This window comes from Lemur catta, chromosome 7 (assembly GCF_020740605.2).
Source record: "Lemur catta isolate mLemCat1 chromosome 7, mLemCat1.pri, whole genome shotgun sequence".
Classification (NCBI taxonomy): domain Eukaryota; kingdom Metazoa; phylum Chordata; class Mammalia; order Primates; family Lemuridae; genus Lemur; species Lemur catta.
The window spans coordinates 55,298,985-55,316,813 of NC_059134.1; the positions used below are offsets into that span (position 1 = coordinate 55,298,985).

The window sequence follows — 17,829 nt, forward strand, 5'->3', positions numbered from 1 at the left end:
TCTGATACATGAACACAGTGCATAACTCCATTTATTTTTTATTTAATTTCTTTTAGCAGTATTTTATAGTTTTCAGTGTACAGATCTATATTTGTTGTCATATTTATGCCTAAATATTTATGTTTTTATGATACTCTAAATGCTATTGTTTTAACATTTCAATTTCTAATGTATAAAAATACAATAAATTTTTGTATATTGATCTCGTATTCTATAGCCTTACTAAACTCATTCAATTTTAATAGCTTTGAAAAAATTCTTCATAAATGATCATGTTATATGTGAATAATGACAGTTTTACCTCATTATTTCTGATCTGGATGCCTTTGATTTCTTTTTCTTGCTAGAACAACATGTACAGTGGTGACAAGGGGACATTCTTGCCTTCATTCTGATCTTAGGGGGAAAACGTTCAGCCTTTTACCATTAAGTATTAATATGATGGTAACTGCAGTTTTTTCACTATGCGTTTCTGTTATTAATAGGAGGAAGTTCCCTTCTTTGCTTAGTTGACTGAGAAATTTTATAAGGAATAGATGTTGGATTTTGTCAGATTTTGCATATATTGAGATGATTATATGTTTTTTTCATTTTAGATTTATTAACTTGGATTTTTTAAACTAATATTGCATTTCTGAGATAAACTCCATTTAGTGATTACTGAGTTGTGTCCCCCCAAAATTCATTTGTTGAAGCCCTTATACCCTTTGTGACTATCAGGGAGAGCATCTTTAGGAGGTAATTAAGGTTAAATGGGGTCATAAAGGTGGAGCCTTATAGGACTGTGGTCTTATAAGAATAGAAAGAGAGATCTCATGCTCCCTCTCTCTACACTGTGTGAGGACATGGTAAGAAGGTGGCTGTCTGCAAACCAGGAAGAAAGTCCTCACTAGAACCCAGCAGTGCTGGCACCCTGCTCTCAGACTTCCAGCCTCCAGAGCTGAGAAAGTAAGTTTCTGTTGTTTAAGCCACCCAGTCAGTGGTGGTATTATGGTAGCCCAAGAAGATTAAGACAGTCATTATGAATTACGCTTTTTATATATTTGTTAAGATTGTGTTGAGAAATTTTGCCTTTGTTTATGAAAAATATTGGTCTGTAGTTTTCCTTCTTTTGATATCTTTGTCTGATTTTGTTATGAGATGATGCTGGTCTCATGGAAGATATTTGGAAGTATTTCCTACTCCTAAATTTTCTGAACAGTTTGTATAGAATTGGTATTTTTTAAATTTGTGGTTTAATTCACCAATGAAGCCATCTTCAGTGGGCCTGGAGTTTTTTTGTGTGGAAATGTTTTAAAGTACAGATTCAATTTCTTTAGTAGATATAGGGCTGCTCGCATTATCTGTTTGGATGAGCTTTGGTAATTGTTTCTTTCAAGGAATTTTTCCATTTCATTGAAGTTATAGACTTTATCAGCATAATTTTTTTATAGTATTCTTTCTGATTATCCTGTTCATGTCTGTAATATCTGTCATCCATATCATACCTGATATTTCCCAGCTGCTCAGTTTGGATAAAGTTCATCAGATTTTTTTTTTTTTTTATCGTAAAGAACCAGCTTTTGGATTCATTGATTTCTCCTACTTTACTTCCTTTCTTCTGCCTTCACTGTTTCATTTGCTCTTCATTGTAGTTTTAAAATTTCTACTTTTGGGGCTTTCTTTAATAATTTGTACATATCAATGGGGTACATGTGGGATACATACATAGAATGTGTGATGATCAAGTCAAGGTATTTCGGGTATTTACCACTTGAATATTTATCATTTCTATATGATGGCACATTTCCAGTCTTCTTGTCTAGCTATTTTAAAAGTACAATATATCATTAACTATAGTTACTCACTCTTCTCTCAAAAATTAGAACTTATTCCTTCTATCTAACTGTATATTTGTTTCCATTCATTTCCACTCCTCCCCCATACGCCATTCCCAGTCTCTGGTATCTATCATTCCATTCTTTACCTTCAAGTGATCAATTTTTTTAGTTCTTACATATGTGAGTGACAACATATGATATTTGTCTTTCTGGTCTGGCTAATTTCACTTAACTTAATGTCCTTCAGTTCCATCCATGTTGCTGTAATAGAGATGATTTCATTCTTTTTATGGCCAAATAGTATCCCATTGTGTATATATGTTACCTTTTCTTTATCCACTCATCTATTGATTCCATGTCTTAGCTATTGTGAACAGTGCTGTGATAAACATGGGAGGGCATGTATCTTTTTGATATATTGATTTCTTTTCCTTTGGATAAATACCAAGTAATGGGACTGCTGGATTGTATGGTAGTTCTATTTTTAGTTTTTTGAGAAATCTTATAGATTCTGGATATTAGTCCCTTGTAAGATGAGTAGTTTGCAAATATTTTCTTCCATTCAACAGGTTGTCTTTTCACTCTGTTGTTTGTTTCTTTTGCTGTATAGAAGATTTTTAGTTTGATACAGTCTCTTTGAGGTCTTAGCCATAAAATCTTTGTCTAGACCAATGTCCTGAAGAATTTTCCATATTTTCTTCTAGTAGTTTTATAATTTCAGTTTGACATTTAAGTCTTTAACCCATCTTGATTTGATTTTTGTGTATGGTGAAAGATAGGGATCCAGTTTTATTCTTCTTCATATGGTTATCTTGTTTTCCCAGCACCATTTATTAAAGAGGGTGTCCTTTCCCCAACGTATATTCTTTTTGTTTTGAGACAGTCTTGTTCTGTCACATGGTCTAGAGTGCAGTGGCATCATCATAGCTCACTGCAACCTCAAACTCCTAGGCTCTAGCGATCCTCCTGAGCAGCTGGGACTACAGGTGCATGCCACCACGCCCAGCTAATTTTTCTGTTTTTTTGTGGAGGTGGGGTCTCACTCGTGCTCAAGCTGGTCTCAGACTCCTGGCTGCAAGTGATCTTCCCGCCTCTGCCTCCCAAAGTGTTAAGATTATAGATATGAGCCACTGCTCCTGGCCCCAATGTATATTCTTGATGGCTTGGTCAAAGATCAATTGGCTGTAAATATGTGGATTTGTTTCTGCATTTTCTATTCTGTTCTATTGATCTATGTGTCTATACCAATACCATGCTGTTTTGGTTACTATAGCCTTGTAATATTAATATATTTTGAAGTGAAGTAGTGTGGTGCCTCCAGCTTTGTTTTTGGTTCAGGATCGCTTTGGCTATTTTGGCTCTGTTTTGGTTCCATATGAATTTTAGGATTTCTTTTTTCTATTTCTGTGAAAAATGACATTGGTATTTTGATAGGGATTGCATTGATTCTGTAGATTGCTTTGGGCAATATAATCATTTTAATGATATTAATTTTTCCAATCCATATGGATGGGATGTAAAGTGTGTTTCTTATAGATAGCATATAGTTGGATCATTTATTTTTATTCATTCACCCAGTCTATATCTTTAAACAGAGAATTTAATCCATTTATATTCAAAGTTATTATTGACTCATGAGGTTTTGTTCCTGTCATATTGCTGTTTTCTGGTTGTTTTCTACATTTTCTGGTCCTTTATTTTTCTTTTATTGTTTGTTATTGTGGTTTGGTGGTTTTCTATAGTGGTACCATTTGAATCCTTTCTCGTCCTCATTTTTGTGTTCTCTTTACCAGTAAGTTTTATACTTTGTGTATTTTCATGATTGTAAATGTTAGTCTTTCTCTTCCAGGTTTAGGACTCCCTTGAACATTACTTGTAGGGCTGGTCTAGTGGTAATGAATTCCCTCAACTTTTGCTTATCTGGGAAAGACTTTATTTCTCCTTACTTATGAAGGGTAATTTTGCTGGGTATGATGTCCTTAGCTGACTTTTTTTTTTCTTTCAGCACTTTGCATATGTCCTCCAATTCTCTCCTGATCTGTAAGGTTCTGCTGAGAAATGCACTGTTAGACTGATGCAGTTTCCTTTATAGGTGACTAGACTCTTTTCTCTTGCCGTTTTTAGAATTATCTCTTTGTCTTTGGTGTTAGTTTGACTATAATGTGCTAAGGAGAAGACCTTTTTGCATTATATCTGCTTGGGGATTTCTGAGCCTCCCATATCTGGATCTCTAAATCTCCTACTAGACTTGGGGAGTTTTCATCTATTATTTTGTTATATAGGTTTTCTGACATCTTCATTCTCTCTTTGATCACTAGGATATCAATAATTCAAATATTTGGTTGCTTTATGGTGTCCCAGATGTCATAAAGCATTTGCTCATTCTTTTTGTTTTCTTTTTTCTTTATTTTTGTCTGACTGGGTTATTTAAAAAGACCCTGTAATCTGTTGTTGAAACTTTCAAATATGGTTTGTATTTCTTTTTTTTTTTTTTTTTGATACAGAGTCTCACTCTGTTGCCCAGGCTAGAGTGCCATGGCATCAGCCTAGCTCACAGCAACCTCATACTCCTGGACTCAAGCAGTCCTCCTGCCTCAGCCTCCCAAGTAACTGGGGCTACAGGCATGTGCCACCATTTTTAGTTGTCCAGCTAATTTCTTTATATTTTTTAGTAAAGACCGGGGTCTTGCTCTTGCTCAGGCTGGTCCTGAGCTCAAACTATCTGCCCATCTCGGCCTCCCAGGAGTGCTAGGATTACAGGCGTGAGTGGTTTATATTTCTTTCAATGAATTTTTCATCTCTAGAATTTCTGTTTTGTTCTTTTTTATGATATCTATCTCTTTGGTAAATTTCTCATTCATATCCTGAACTGTTTTTCTGATTTCTTTGTGTTATTTTTCAGTATTCTCTTGTATCTCATTGAGCTTCTTTAAAGTTAATGTTTTGAATTCTTTTTTCAAGATTTTGTAAATTTGTTTTTGATTGGGATCTGTTGCTGGAGTATTGTTATGTTCCTTTGGAGGTGTCATATTTTCTTTTTCATGTTTCCTGTGTCCTTATGTTGATATCTGCACATTTGGTGTAATAGTCACTTGTTCCAATTTTTTGAATTTGCTTTCATAGGGGAGGGCTTTTTCCTGAAGATGTATCTATGGTGTTGGTTGAGTAGGGCACTTTGGCTTTGATTCTGGGGGCATGCAGCAGTGTAGTCTCTGTATAATTTCTTTGGCTTTAATCAGCAACAGTGGGATCCGTTATGTCTTTGGTGGCTTAGTGGAGGCTGTGGTGAAGTTTTGCTGGGAACTGGGATGCCAGTCTTCGGGCCCCAGTGGTGGCAGCGGTGGTCTGAGTGTGCCTGTTCTTTGGCCTCAGGGTGGCATACACTGGCACTGATGTTAGGGGGTACATGTAGGCTGATTCTTAGGCCTCCAGATGGCTTACTTGGATGCTGGTAGTGGCAGCATTGTGCTGGGCAGATAGGCAGTTTCTGAGGCCCCTGGGCAGCTGGCATGGTGCTCATAGTGGCTGGATGAACCTCTGGGTTCCAAGTGGAGTGTGCTGGTGTTGATGATGGCTGCAGTGGGCTGGGCGGACCAGTCTGTAAGTGTGCAGGTAACATAGAGGTAGATGGTGGTTGTGGCAGGGTTGATAGGCTCAATCTCAGGCACCTGGGAGGAGTGCTCAGATGCCAGGGATGTTAGGCTGGGCAATCCTGTCTCTTGTTCTGTGTGCTGTAGCATTGTGTTGGGGTGTGAGGGGGGTGTTGAAGCCAGGCTGGTTTCACAGCTCAGCCCTTATGATGGTAGCTTATGGGTCACTTGTGCAGTGTGTGCCTCAGCCCCAGGACAGTGTGCAGTCTGTTGGGGCAGGACGCTAAAATGGCGCCTTGCTGCAGCTGCTTAACTCTCAGGGAATGTGTGGGACCCAGGCTAGCTCCCTTCCTGGAGCAATGCCTGTTGCACAATCTCCCAATCTCCTAGCAGGTCCCTATGTTAGTTTCGGGGCCCAAGTGGGTAAAAGGGCTCTCCCATGGCTAGGATTGCACAAGTCCATGGTGGGAATGTGGACCACCAAGGGTCTATCACTTACTCTTTCCTGCATTGCTGAGTCTCTCCTGACTCCCAGCTGATCCCAGCCAAGCAGGCTGCCTTGCCTCTCCTTCTTAGCTGTAGGTGTTTCCTGTCGTTTTTCTGTTGAATTCTAGCTGTGTCGCGGATCATTTATTGGAACTGTCATTATGTACTGACTATTTTGGTTCTTCTTAGTGGAGGAGATGAGTACAAAATGCCTCTAGTGAACCATCTTTAAATCCCTCTATTCTTATTGTAGTTTTTCATTTTGAAAACTTTGGTCATTGTTTTGAAACTTTTCTTTGTTTCTAATGGATTTTTAGTTTTATAAATTTTTCTACAAGTACTGCTTTAGCTGTATGCCACAACTTCCATTTTATTTTTATTTGGTAAGTTTTTCACCAGACTAAGAGTTTTTTTCTCCATATTATTTTGTTTAGTTTTCATTGTTGCATCTTTAAGTTCACTAATCTTTTTTGTTGGTAGTGTCTGATGTACTTTTCACATTCAGTATGTTTTTGTTTCAGACATTGTAGTTTTCCTTTGTAGAATTTTCATTTGGGTCTTTCTTTAGTATTAACCTTGTCTCTATCCAACATATTCAGTTTTTCCTCTAGTTTCTTGAACATAGAGATTATAGTCATTTGTAGTCATGTAATAACTCTTCAATCCTTTTTTTAAAATTTTTCTTGCCTCTATAAAATGCTTTATGGGAGACATGTCCTTTTCTATTAATTCTATTATCTGAGTAATTTCTAGGCCAGATTTGATTGATTTTTATTGTCATTATTGGTTGAATTTTTCTGCTTCCTTCGCATGCCTGGTAATTTTCGAGTGGATGCTAGACACTTGACTTTCACTATGCTAGGTGCTGCACATTTTTATATTCCTATAATAGTCTTGATCTTTGTTCTTGCTTATGATTAAGTTGCTTAGAAACATTGATTAATTAGCATTATTTTAAGCTTTGTTTGCTGAGACCAGATCCTCATTTATTCTAGGTTTAATTTTTTTCTTATTGAAGCAAGATCCATTTTTTGCAAAGTCCCAGATAGTAAATATTTTAGGCTTTGTGGGCTATATACAGTCTTTGTGTCAACTACTCATCTCTTCTGTAGTGTGAATTCGACCATAGATAGTATTTAAATGAATGAGCATGGTTGTGAACTTCATTTTTATATGTTGTAATTTGAATTTTATATAGTTTTACCTTATAAAATAATCTTCTTTTGACTTTTTGCCAAGCCTTCTAATAATGTAAAAATCATTCTTAGTTCTTGGTCTATACAAAAACAGGTGGTGGACCATATTTGATGTATGGGATGTAATTTTCTGACCTCTGCACTAACCAATGCTATTTGAAATATGAGGTTTCCCATTCTTGCTGCTGGGGTTGGGGGCAGGCCTTCTTCACAGATCTGTGTGGGCATGAGGCACTATTTCCTCTCTTCTTTTGGAGTAGTTCTTTCCCTAACCTTGGTTAACTTATTCACGTATGTGTACTGATTAGCTCATTGCTGAAGGCCCAGAGGGGACCCTTTGCAGATTTCGAGAGTGCTCCCTTCCGACACTCTGCTGTGTGAACTCTAGTCACCTTTGCCTTCTTGATTCTTTTGTTTTTATTTTCTGTCACCCTCTGAAGTGTAGTGGTTTGATCATAGCTCACCACCACCTGGAATTCCTGGGCTTAAGCAGTCCTCCCGCCTCAATCTCCTGAGTAGCTGTGACTACAGGCATGTGCCACCGCGCCTGGCTAAGTTTTTCTATTTTTTTGTAGAGAGCCTCAATCTCCCGAGTAGCTGTGACTACAGGCATGTGCCACCGCGCCTGGCTAAGTTTTTCTATTTTTTTGTAGAGATGGGGTCTGGCTATGTTGCCAGAGGCTTGTCTCAAACTGCTGGCCTCAAGCATTCCTTCTACCTTGGCCTCCTAAAATGCTGGGATTACAGGAATGAGCCACCATACCTGGCTGCCTTCTTGATTCCTAACTTTATCTCTTTTACTCAGGGAGATTACCAAGTTTTTGACTGGTCCTCCCTCTTGGTTTTTTTTACCCAGTTTGCAATTGGGGCAGTTGTAGGGTTTATCTTCTTTGTTTCTCATCTCTCATGTATCACTCATTCAGTCTTTTGTTGGCTGTTTGTTAACATATTGAGTGTCTTGCTTCATATATTGTTTAGTGTGTCAGGCAGTAAGGGTAAATTCATTCCCTATTACTCCATATTTGTTGGAAACACAAGAACATAGCCTTTTTTTCTCTTTTTTATTGTCATTATTAAGGGATTTGGGCAGGAGGTTCAGCCCACCATCTTGATATAATATACCTCCATCATAATACTTTTAGATAACTAAAATTATGGGGACCTTTTGTTTCCCAAGGTATATTGAGTGCATACTAGATACTAAATCCTTCTCTAGGTCTTATGAATAAAACTTTTATGGAACTTACATTCTAGTGGTCTCTAACAGTAGACTGTGAATATAACATCTAAGTACATGAAATAGGAAATATATGTGTTCCGTAGGGATCTACTGGCTTGAGCAAGTAATAACCAAGGGTCCATAAACCATTGTAAATATTTTTAAATGCGAACTTTAAATTTAAACAAATATACATTTATTTATCACCGTGTCACCTAGGCTAACAATCTCACGTATCATCGTCTTTATATGAAATTTTCTTAATTCAATGCGGTAATTTCTTTTCCCCATGCCGATCAGATATTCTGATTGATAATTAATAATAACCTTCCTAAGTAAAACACAGGAGACTTTTTAATAAATTTAGTTTGGTGAACCAAATCCCTATTTAAAATATAGTATCTGTGGTGAGAAATTAGGGGGAGGCAAAATGATATAGGGAATCTTACTAGCTTTGCTGCTTGCTATTTTTCTGACCAGGGCAATATATTAACTTCTGAGCTTCTTCATGATGGAGATAGTAATAGCCACCCTATAAAGTTTTAAGGATCTTTTCCCTTTATGGAAATGTTGAAAACCACTGTACAATATGCAGATTGTTTCTTTTTAGATAGTTCATAGATTATGTATTAAAAATAGATCTACTTCTAATTCACTTTTCTTTAAATTCACATCATCTGTTCAAGTACACTTGCACATCTTTAATGTTGCTTTAAAAATTAGGAATTCTGGCCGGGTGTGGTGGTGGCTCACGCCTGTAATCCTAGCCCTCTGGGAGGCCGAGGTGGGTGGATCGCTCGAGGTCAGGAGTTCAAGACCAGCCTGAGCGAGATCCCGTCTCTACTAAAAATAGAAATAAATTATCTGGACAGCTAAAAAAATATATATATATAAAAAAAAATTAGCCAGGCATGGTGGCGCATGCCTGTAGTCCCAGCTACTCGGGAGGCTGAGGCAGTAGGATCGCTTAAGTCCAGGAGTTTGAGGTTGCTGTGAGCTAGGCTGACGCCACGGCACTCACTCTAGCCTGGGCAACAAAGTGAGACTCTGTCTCAAAAAAAAAAAAAAACAATTAGGAATTCTGTCTCTATCATTATAGAGTAATAAAGGTTTTTACCCTCTTGTCATAAACAGCTAGTAAACTGGACCCAAATACATGAGCCATCTCTTTTTAGATATACCAAGGCAGATCAGGACTATGATCCCTGTGACAGGGGAAATAAAGAGGTGAGCCTTGTGATGACTGTAGCTTCCTGCCTGAAAGTAGGTTCAGGACCACAGAAACGGGGAGAAGGAATCTATTGAGAGCCTGGCAGCCTTATTCAGTTGAGGAGGCAAAGATTGGATTTGGAGAGGCTCAGGCAGCTAGAAGTTTCAGGGCCAAGTTCTAAAAAGAAGCGAGCTATGCAGAAAAAAGAACTCCAGAAATCTGTATAGGGGCCACCTTGAAGTCTTTGCTGAATACTGGGTCATATATGCATAGAGTTAAACTCCATGAGGCTAGGCATTGAACATCCAGGGAGTTATTAGGAGAACATTTCCCAGTGTTTACACTGGAGATGTTTGAATTGTGACCAGAATGAAGGGTTCTTTGGAGCACCAGAGCATTCAGTGGAGAAACCCAGTGGGCTCATTGTAACAAAGCTGACAGAAAAGGCCTTAAGATCAGATGGTTCTGAGAATAAATACCTGCCAAGACAAAACCCAGCTCTTTTTACAGGATGATTGCAAAATCCAGACATTCAACAGCAGTATTGTAACATTGATATTTTCTAGCACCCAAGCTGAAATTACTAGACATGTTGAGAAACTGGTCCATTGTTATTCAGTAACTGGAGAAAAATCAGTCTAAAAGGAAGCAGATTCAGAAATGACAGAGATGCTGGAGCTAGCAGACAAGGATGTTAAAATAGGTATTTTAATTAGTAAAAGTATTTAAAGAAAAATATGTGCATAATGAGAGAAATAAGAGATGTAAAAAGGGGACCAAATGGAATGTCTAGTGATGAAAATAACAATATCTGAAATTAAAGGAATTCAACAAAATATTGGACACTGTAGAAGAACAAACCAGTCAACTTGAAGACATAGTAGTAGACTTTATTCTAAAACGAAGCAGGGAGAGAAAGAACTGAAAATAATCAAGTGCTTTACTGGTCTGTGAAACAATATCAAAGAGGCCCAATAAAGCATATTTGAGATCCTAAAAGGAGGATGGAACCAAAAATATTGAAAGAAATAGTGGCTCAAATTTTTCAAATTTGATGAAAATTATAAACCCACACCCAAAGATCCAATAATCTCAACAAAATACAAAGATATGAAAACATATCAATTGCCAAAAACCAGTGACAGAGAATCTTTTTTTTTTTTTTTTTTTTGAGACAGGGTCTCACTCTGTTGCGCAGGCTAGAGTGCAGTGGCGTCATCATAGCTCACTGCAACTTCAGACTTCAGGGGTCAAGGAATCATCCTGCCTCCACCTCCTGAGTAGCTGGGACTACAGGCATGCGCCACCACACCTGGCTAATTTTTTTATTTTTCATGGAAACAGAGTTTGCTATGTTGCCCAGGCTGGTCTCAAACTCCTGGCCTCAGGCTATCCTCCTTCCTCATCCTCCCAAAGTGCTGGGATTACAGGTGTGAGCCACAGTGTCTGGTGATAGAGAATCTTGAAGGCAACCTAAGAAAAAGACACATTATGTACAGGAGAACCAAGAAGACTCTTTGTCAGAAACTATGTAAATTAGGGGGATAATGAACATTTTTAAAGTACTAAATGAAGAAGAACTGTTAATATATAATTCTATATCTAGCAAAATATCCTTCGCAAATGGTGAAATGAAAACCTTTTCAGACGAATAAAGCCAGAAAATAATATGTTATGAGCTAGCTGACCTGTACTATAAGAAACATCTTCAGATGAAAGGACAATTGGATCAAGTGGAAACTTGGATCTAGATAAAGTGTTGAAGAATGCAAGAAATGATAAATATGTAAGTGTGAAATAGACTTTTCCTAATTTTAAAAGACTTTAAAAAAGAGAATTGACTGTTTAAAGCAAAAATCACAGTATATTGCAAATTTCACAACACTGTGAAGAAGTAAAACATATGACAACTGTAGTGCTAAGGATGAGAGCAGGGAAATGGAAGTATGTATAAAGTTGTAAGGGGAAAAAGCATTCGCATTGTATGTGAAATGGGAGAATTTTATTTGATGGCAGACTGTTGAATTAAAGATGTGTTTTTGTAAAACTTAAAACAACCACTAAAAATTAAAGAAGTATACCTTATTAGGCAGTAGTAAATGTTAAATGAAATTCATTTTAGTCTAGTTAATCCAAAAGAAGATAAGAAAAAGAGTAAGAAGTGAACAAAGAAATGTATGTATACACAAAGTAAGTGGTAGGATTATGGATTTTAGTTCAATTGTATTAGTTATTGCAATAAATATAAATAATTTTAGTTATGGGTTGGCTAAGTTTTTTTGTAAAGATATCAGAGAATGAAAGAATATTTTAGGCTTTGTCGTCAATATGGTACCTTTTGAAACTGTTTAATTCTGCTAGTATAGCACAAAAGTAGCCATAGATATTACATAAATAAATAAGTATGGCTGTGTTCCCATATACGTTTATAAACACTGAAATTTGAATTTCATGTTATTGTCATGTGTCACAAAATATTATTTTTCCTTTGATTTCTCTCCTCCAACCCTTTTAAAAATGTGAAAACATTCTTAGTTTGCAGGCAATACAAAGACAGATGACAGGTTGCATTTACCTTGTGGGTAATAGTTTGCTAACCCTTGGTCTAAACCTACTCTCTTCAATATGTCACTACTAACCACGTGTGGTATTTTAATTAAAATTAAGTTAGAAGATGGAGATTGTCAGAGTGAATAGAAAAGCAAGATCTGGTATGTCCTGTCTACAAAAATCTGCTTTAAACATAAAGACGTAGGTTAAAAGTAAAAGCTGAGAAAATGATAGACTGTGCAAAACTAATCACAAGAAAGCTGGAATGGCTATACTAATATAAGAAAATGGAGACTTCAGAAAAAGTAATATTAATAGAAATACAGGGTGTCCCGAAAGTTGCCATACATAGAGAAAATGTAGCTAAATGTACCTTTTTTTTACTTTGCATACGAAGGAAAAATTTTGTAATGAATATTTTGTAAATAAAGGTACTTTTAGCCAGAATTTCCCATTTTCCCTATGTAGGGTGACTTTTGGAACACCTTGTAGATAGGGATATTTCATAATGCTATTCATCAGGAAGATATGATAATTCTGACAGTCTTTTCACTAATAGCAATGCTTTAAAATATGTGAAGCAAAAACTGACAACTGAAAAAAATACATACAATCCATAGTTATAATTGTAAATTTCAACATTCTTCTCTCAGTAATTGATAGTGCAGCTAGACAGAAAAGCATAATATAGAAGACATGAACAATGTTATCAGCAAACAACATTATTGCCATTTCCAGAACACTCCATCCAACAAAGTAGAAAACACATTTTTTTAAAATGACTGACACCTCAAGTATTGGTGAGGATGTAAAAACAATTGGAATCCTTATACAATAATTTTAGGTAAATGGTACAACTATTTAATACTTTGGCAAAACGTTTGGGATTTTCTTATTAAGTTAAATCTATGTTTTACCATACAACCCATCAACCCCACTACTATCTACCCAAGAGAAATAAAAATGTATCTCCACACAAAGACTTGTACAGAAGTGTTCATAGCAGCTTTATTAATAAAAGCCCCAAACTAGAGACAGCTCAAACATTCATCAATTGATGATTAGATGAACAAATTATGATATATTCATATAAAGCAACCATTATTGATAAAAAGTATGAATCTCAAAAACATTATGCTAAGTGAAAAAAGCTGTACAAAAAGGGTAAATACTGTATGGGTTGATTTATATGAAGCTCTAGAAAAGATAAATTTTTAGTGATGGAAAGCAGATGAATGGTTTCCTGAGGCCAGAAGTGGGGTGAGTGACTGCCAAGAGGAGGACAGGGGAATGATTTATTTAGTCATAGCCTCTTCTATTTTGGTTTTTGCTTTATCTTGTCCTCTTACCATGTGTTAGGAAGCTCACTAAGCATCCTAAAAGTTCAGTTTTCATAAAAGCCAGTTTGTGATTGGCTATTCATAAGTTGATAGCATGGGTGTATACTCGATTAAGTGTTATAAATGCACAGCTTCAAAATGGGTATTCTATTTTACATGTTTGTTTTGCTTTGGTGGTTTTCTAAATATGTTGTTCTTTTTTGCTTTCTGTTTCTTTAAGTATGAGCAGAAACATATATTATTGCTTACTCATTTGCTAATCAGTTACTTGGATTAGAGGAAGTTCATGTTTATGAAAAATGTATTTTTGTCTTTTTTAAAGGCCAAATCCATTTGTTGAACAGTCTTTATTGAATGCATTGTATGTGCTAGGCACTGTCCTAGGTGCTGAAGAAATAGACCTGTTTAATGTGGGGTGTAGCTCGTCAGACAGGCATTTATGATACAATGTGATACACAAGTAGACGTTAGGATCATTTTGGGATATCCAGCAGGGGCACTTAATCCTGATATGCTGGGATAAAAGAATGATTTCCAAAGGAAGCAACAACCAAGCTGAACCGTGAGGATGAGAAGAGGTGGGGTGCATGTGCTAAGGCCTGGAAGCTAGAAATGTTTGAGAACTCCAAGAATTTCAGTAATGATGGATTTGTTGAGCCATTACATGAAAACTAGTAACTCATTACTCTGGACTTCTTGGTATGTGAGAAAAACTAACCCTTTCTTTGTGAAGCCACTCTGGTAAGGTTTTCTATTATTTGAACACATCCTTAGCCAGCACACTGAGACTATTGTATATTTAAATTGAAGCAAAGGGGTGGATGAGATGACTTATGGACAAAAGAAATGAAATTCTAAAATAAAAGGAACTAACTTTCAAGGATAGGGCAGGAGCATAATAAGGTTTGCAAAGGAATCCAAAAGGGGCAAAGAGATAAAAAGAGAAATTGGAACAGTAGTGTCACAGAATGCCCAGGTTTCAAGAAGGAAGATATGGTCAATAGTGTCATATGCTGCTGAATTAAGACAAAGGCTAAGGAGTCCACTTAATTTAACTAGTGGAAGTAAAATTAGGATGGTTTAGGAGCAAATGGGGCAGGTGAGAAAATAGAGACTGAGCGCAAGGAACTTTTTTTTAGAAGAGGAGAGGAGCAGGTGTTAGCTAGAGGGGACTACTGTTAGCATGGTAACTCCAAGTTGATTTTTCAGAAATCACATTTGTATTCTTAGTTGTATTGTTGTATTGTTGTTGATTGAGACCAACAACAGTTTAAAAGATTCATTCAAAGTCATATATAAATAAAAAATCTTGTTAATTTCATTTTAAAACGTTTTTTCAAGGAACCCAGTCTTAGTAAACCACTCCTAGGAACATTTGTTTTTCTCTAAAGCATAGAAGTTTAAGCCACCAATTCTCTTATTTTCTATTATGTTAGATTTTATGCACATAAGATCTAAGTATTGAGATAATGATGCTTCTTCACCAACAATGAAGAGCAACTAGGATGTTAATTTTTCAACACAACTGAATAATTTTTTTGTTTGTTTTGTTTGAGATGGGGTCTTACTATGTTGTACAGGGTGGTCTTGAACTCCTGGGCTCAAGCAGTCCTCCCACCTCAGCTTCCTAAGTAGCTGGGATTAAAGGCATGGGCCACTGCACCTGGCACAATTGATAATTTTGATGGAACTCTTTTAAAAATGTAGTTAATATCTCAGCTGTCTTGAACCTTTATGAGGAAAGAGTCTTTTAACTGGGACCTTTCTGTGTATTTTGAATCGTCTGTAAACTCCTTGAACGGAAATTTTTATGTTTACATTTTTCTTAGGAATGTCTCGCTTTCATTCAAAACCAAGAGGTTGTCTTACGTTGGGTTCTCCAAGAAGCAGACCCTGAGACAAAAATGTGAGTGCCAGTAGTTTATTTGGGAAGTGATGTCAGGAAAGATGCCAGGAAGTGGGGGAGGGAAGAAGTGAGATGGGGAAGAGAACCAAAAGCCCATACCGGATGTATGTGTTATCAAGTAAGTTACCACTATGGGCAACTAGGCTAAATCCTCCTTTTGAGCTCTGGAAGACAGTGTGTAGGTCATATGTCAGATTTATCCCAACCAAGGGGTACAGGATAGGTAAAGGGTAGGTTACTGGTTAAGGGCTGTTGCCAGGAAGGGTAAACTTCCCTGCCCTGCAGTCAGAGAAAATCCTCAGGCAAAGACTTAACACATTTCTGCACTAGAATCATAAATGCTGAGGGGATAAAGATGAGGTCCTTGCCAGCATCTGCTAAGAGGTAACAATAAAACATAATTTCATTTCTTGGTTAATTAAAGATATTTAAAAATTGTTTAATTGACTAGAAATTTTATAACATTAAGAAATTATTGATTTTTAAAAGATGGTAATAATGGTATTATGGTTATTTCAAAAATATAATGATTATTTATGGTTAATACCATAATGATATTATGATTATTTTCAAAGAGGTAATAATGGTATTATGGTTATTTTGTTTTTTAGAGATAAACACTGAAGTATTTATGGATGAAATCATGATATCTGGAATTTGCTTTAAAATGATCCATTGGAGAAGAAAAAGTTTCTTGTTCTTCTAATCATGATTCTTGAACTGGGGTGATGAGTTCATGGGGTTTTATGGTACTAGTCTCTCTATTTTGGGGTTTGTTTCAACATTTTCATAATAAATTTTTTTTTTTCCCCAAAGTGTTTAGTGTCACCATTTTGCTGAGTAGAAGTTTTTCTCTGTATGTTCCAGAAATTCGGTGTGGAATGAATGGTTTCTTAAGCGATACAGGACTATCAGGAGCACATCCATTGTCTTTTTCTTACATTTCCAGAGTTAGCAAATGTTCACATGGAGAAATCAGTTTTTTTAGAAGTCGTTAGGCAGAACCTATTTTTTATTTCTTGTGTTTTGCTGATGTTCTGTTTGAACTGACTTAAAAATCACCAACGTTTTATTCAGACCATCCTGATTTTCTACTGATCATTTTTAGCAGTCGATTGCCTGGCCCCCAAATAGGGCATTAGAATTTTGCTTTAAGTAAGACATCATCACCATCTGGTGGTGAATAATGATAACTTTGGTTTGGATAGTGCTTTATGGTCTATAAAGTGCTTGCATATACATTTTCTCATTTATTGAAATAACTAGAAATTATAACAAGCTCATTTTGTTCTGCTTTCTGAGAAGATCTCAGGAAACTGTAAGATGACAAAGAATGTTACTCATCTAGTTACCTCTGCTCTTCAAATGAATGTCAACAGAAACAAAGTGTGAAGTGATGTGATCACTTGTTAGCAAGGAATAAAGGCAGAATATAAATTTCACAAAGAAATGGAGTTCTTTTACTGTAAGTTCATAGTTCTGCGGAACTCTTTATAAAACATCTAACTCATTTCATAACACCTAAAAATTATAGTATTGAATCATAAAGGTATCTATCTTCTAGTTTGCTGTTCAAATGGGTTTTTTTATTTTTATTTTTTTGGTTTGTGTGTTTGGTTCATTGATTTTGAGTCACTCTGTTGCCCTGGATAGAGTGCAGTGGCATCATCATAGTTTACTGCAACTTCAAACTCCTGGGCTCAATCAGTCCTCCCACCTCAGCCTCCCGAGTAGCTGGGACTACAGGCAGTCACGCCTGGCTAATTTTTCTGTTTTTTGTGGACAGGGGTCTCACTATTGCTCAGGCTGCTCTCGAACTCCTAACCTCAAGCAATCCTGCCTCCTCAACCTCCCGAAGTGCTAGGATTACACACTAAGTCACGCGGCCCGGCCTGTTCAAGTTTTTAAATACCTATGAAACATATGTGATAAGAATAGAAGCCTGGAACTTTATAGAGGTCTTGTGCTGGGAAATCCCTACATAGGTAATTGTTTAATTAAACATTTGGACTTATTTACTCTTATATATTAATACAAATGTCCATGGGAGCATTCTCCTCTCTCATTCCTATACAAGTGGGAGCGAAAAGGGGAAAAAAAGACAACAAATGAGCCCTCTTGGATTAAGGATAGCACCTAGTGGCTCACATAGCAAACTGAATAACCCAGTCTTTCATGCCATCTCATCTTCCCCATCACTTTCCTTCACACTGTTATTAGTTCAGATAATTTCTCCTTCACAGCTATGGGAACTCTCTTTTTGAGCTGTCTGCAGAAATTTTTTATTTTCCTCACTTCCTGTTGCTTTCATTCTCCTTTATTTTCTTGTCCTATTCCAGTTCTTCAATTAGTTGAATGGCTACCATGAACTTGGAACTGTGCTTGGTGCTGGGAATCCAGTGATTTGAAAGGCAGATGGATGTGTCCCTGTCTTCATGGAGCTTACATCTAAGAATGAGAGAGAAGGAAGGAGATAGATTATAGATAGTTACAAACTGAGACTATGAAGATA

The 17,829-nt window shown here is 36.6% G+C and overlaps 1 protein-coding gene across 2 annotated transcripts in view; it reads left to right on the forward strand.

Annotated features, from left to right (window-relative positions):
* The window catches only part of RSF1 (remodeling and spacing factor 1), a 119,794-nt gene that overhangs the window by 16,657 nt on the left and 85,308 nt on the right, over positions 1 to 17,829 (forward strand). The window contains exons 2-3 of one of the 2 annotated variants that reach the window (XM_045557282.1): positions 15,241 to 15,317; positions 15,929 to 16,066. The exons of the other annotated variant lie outside the window; for it this stretch is intronic. Of the exons in view, the coding sequence (XP_045413238.1) occupies positions 16,054 to 16,066 (13 nt within the window). The 5' untranslated portion in view covers positions 15,241 to 15,317; positions 15,929 to 16,053. The remainder of the gene's footprint in view (positions 1 to 15,240; positions 15,318 to 15,928; positions 16,067 to 17,829) is intronic. 2 annotated transcript variants of the gene reach the window in all.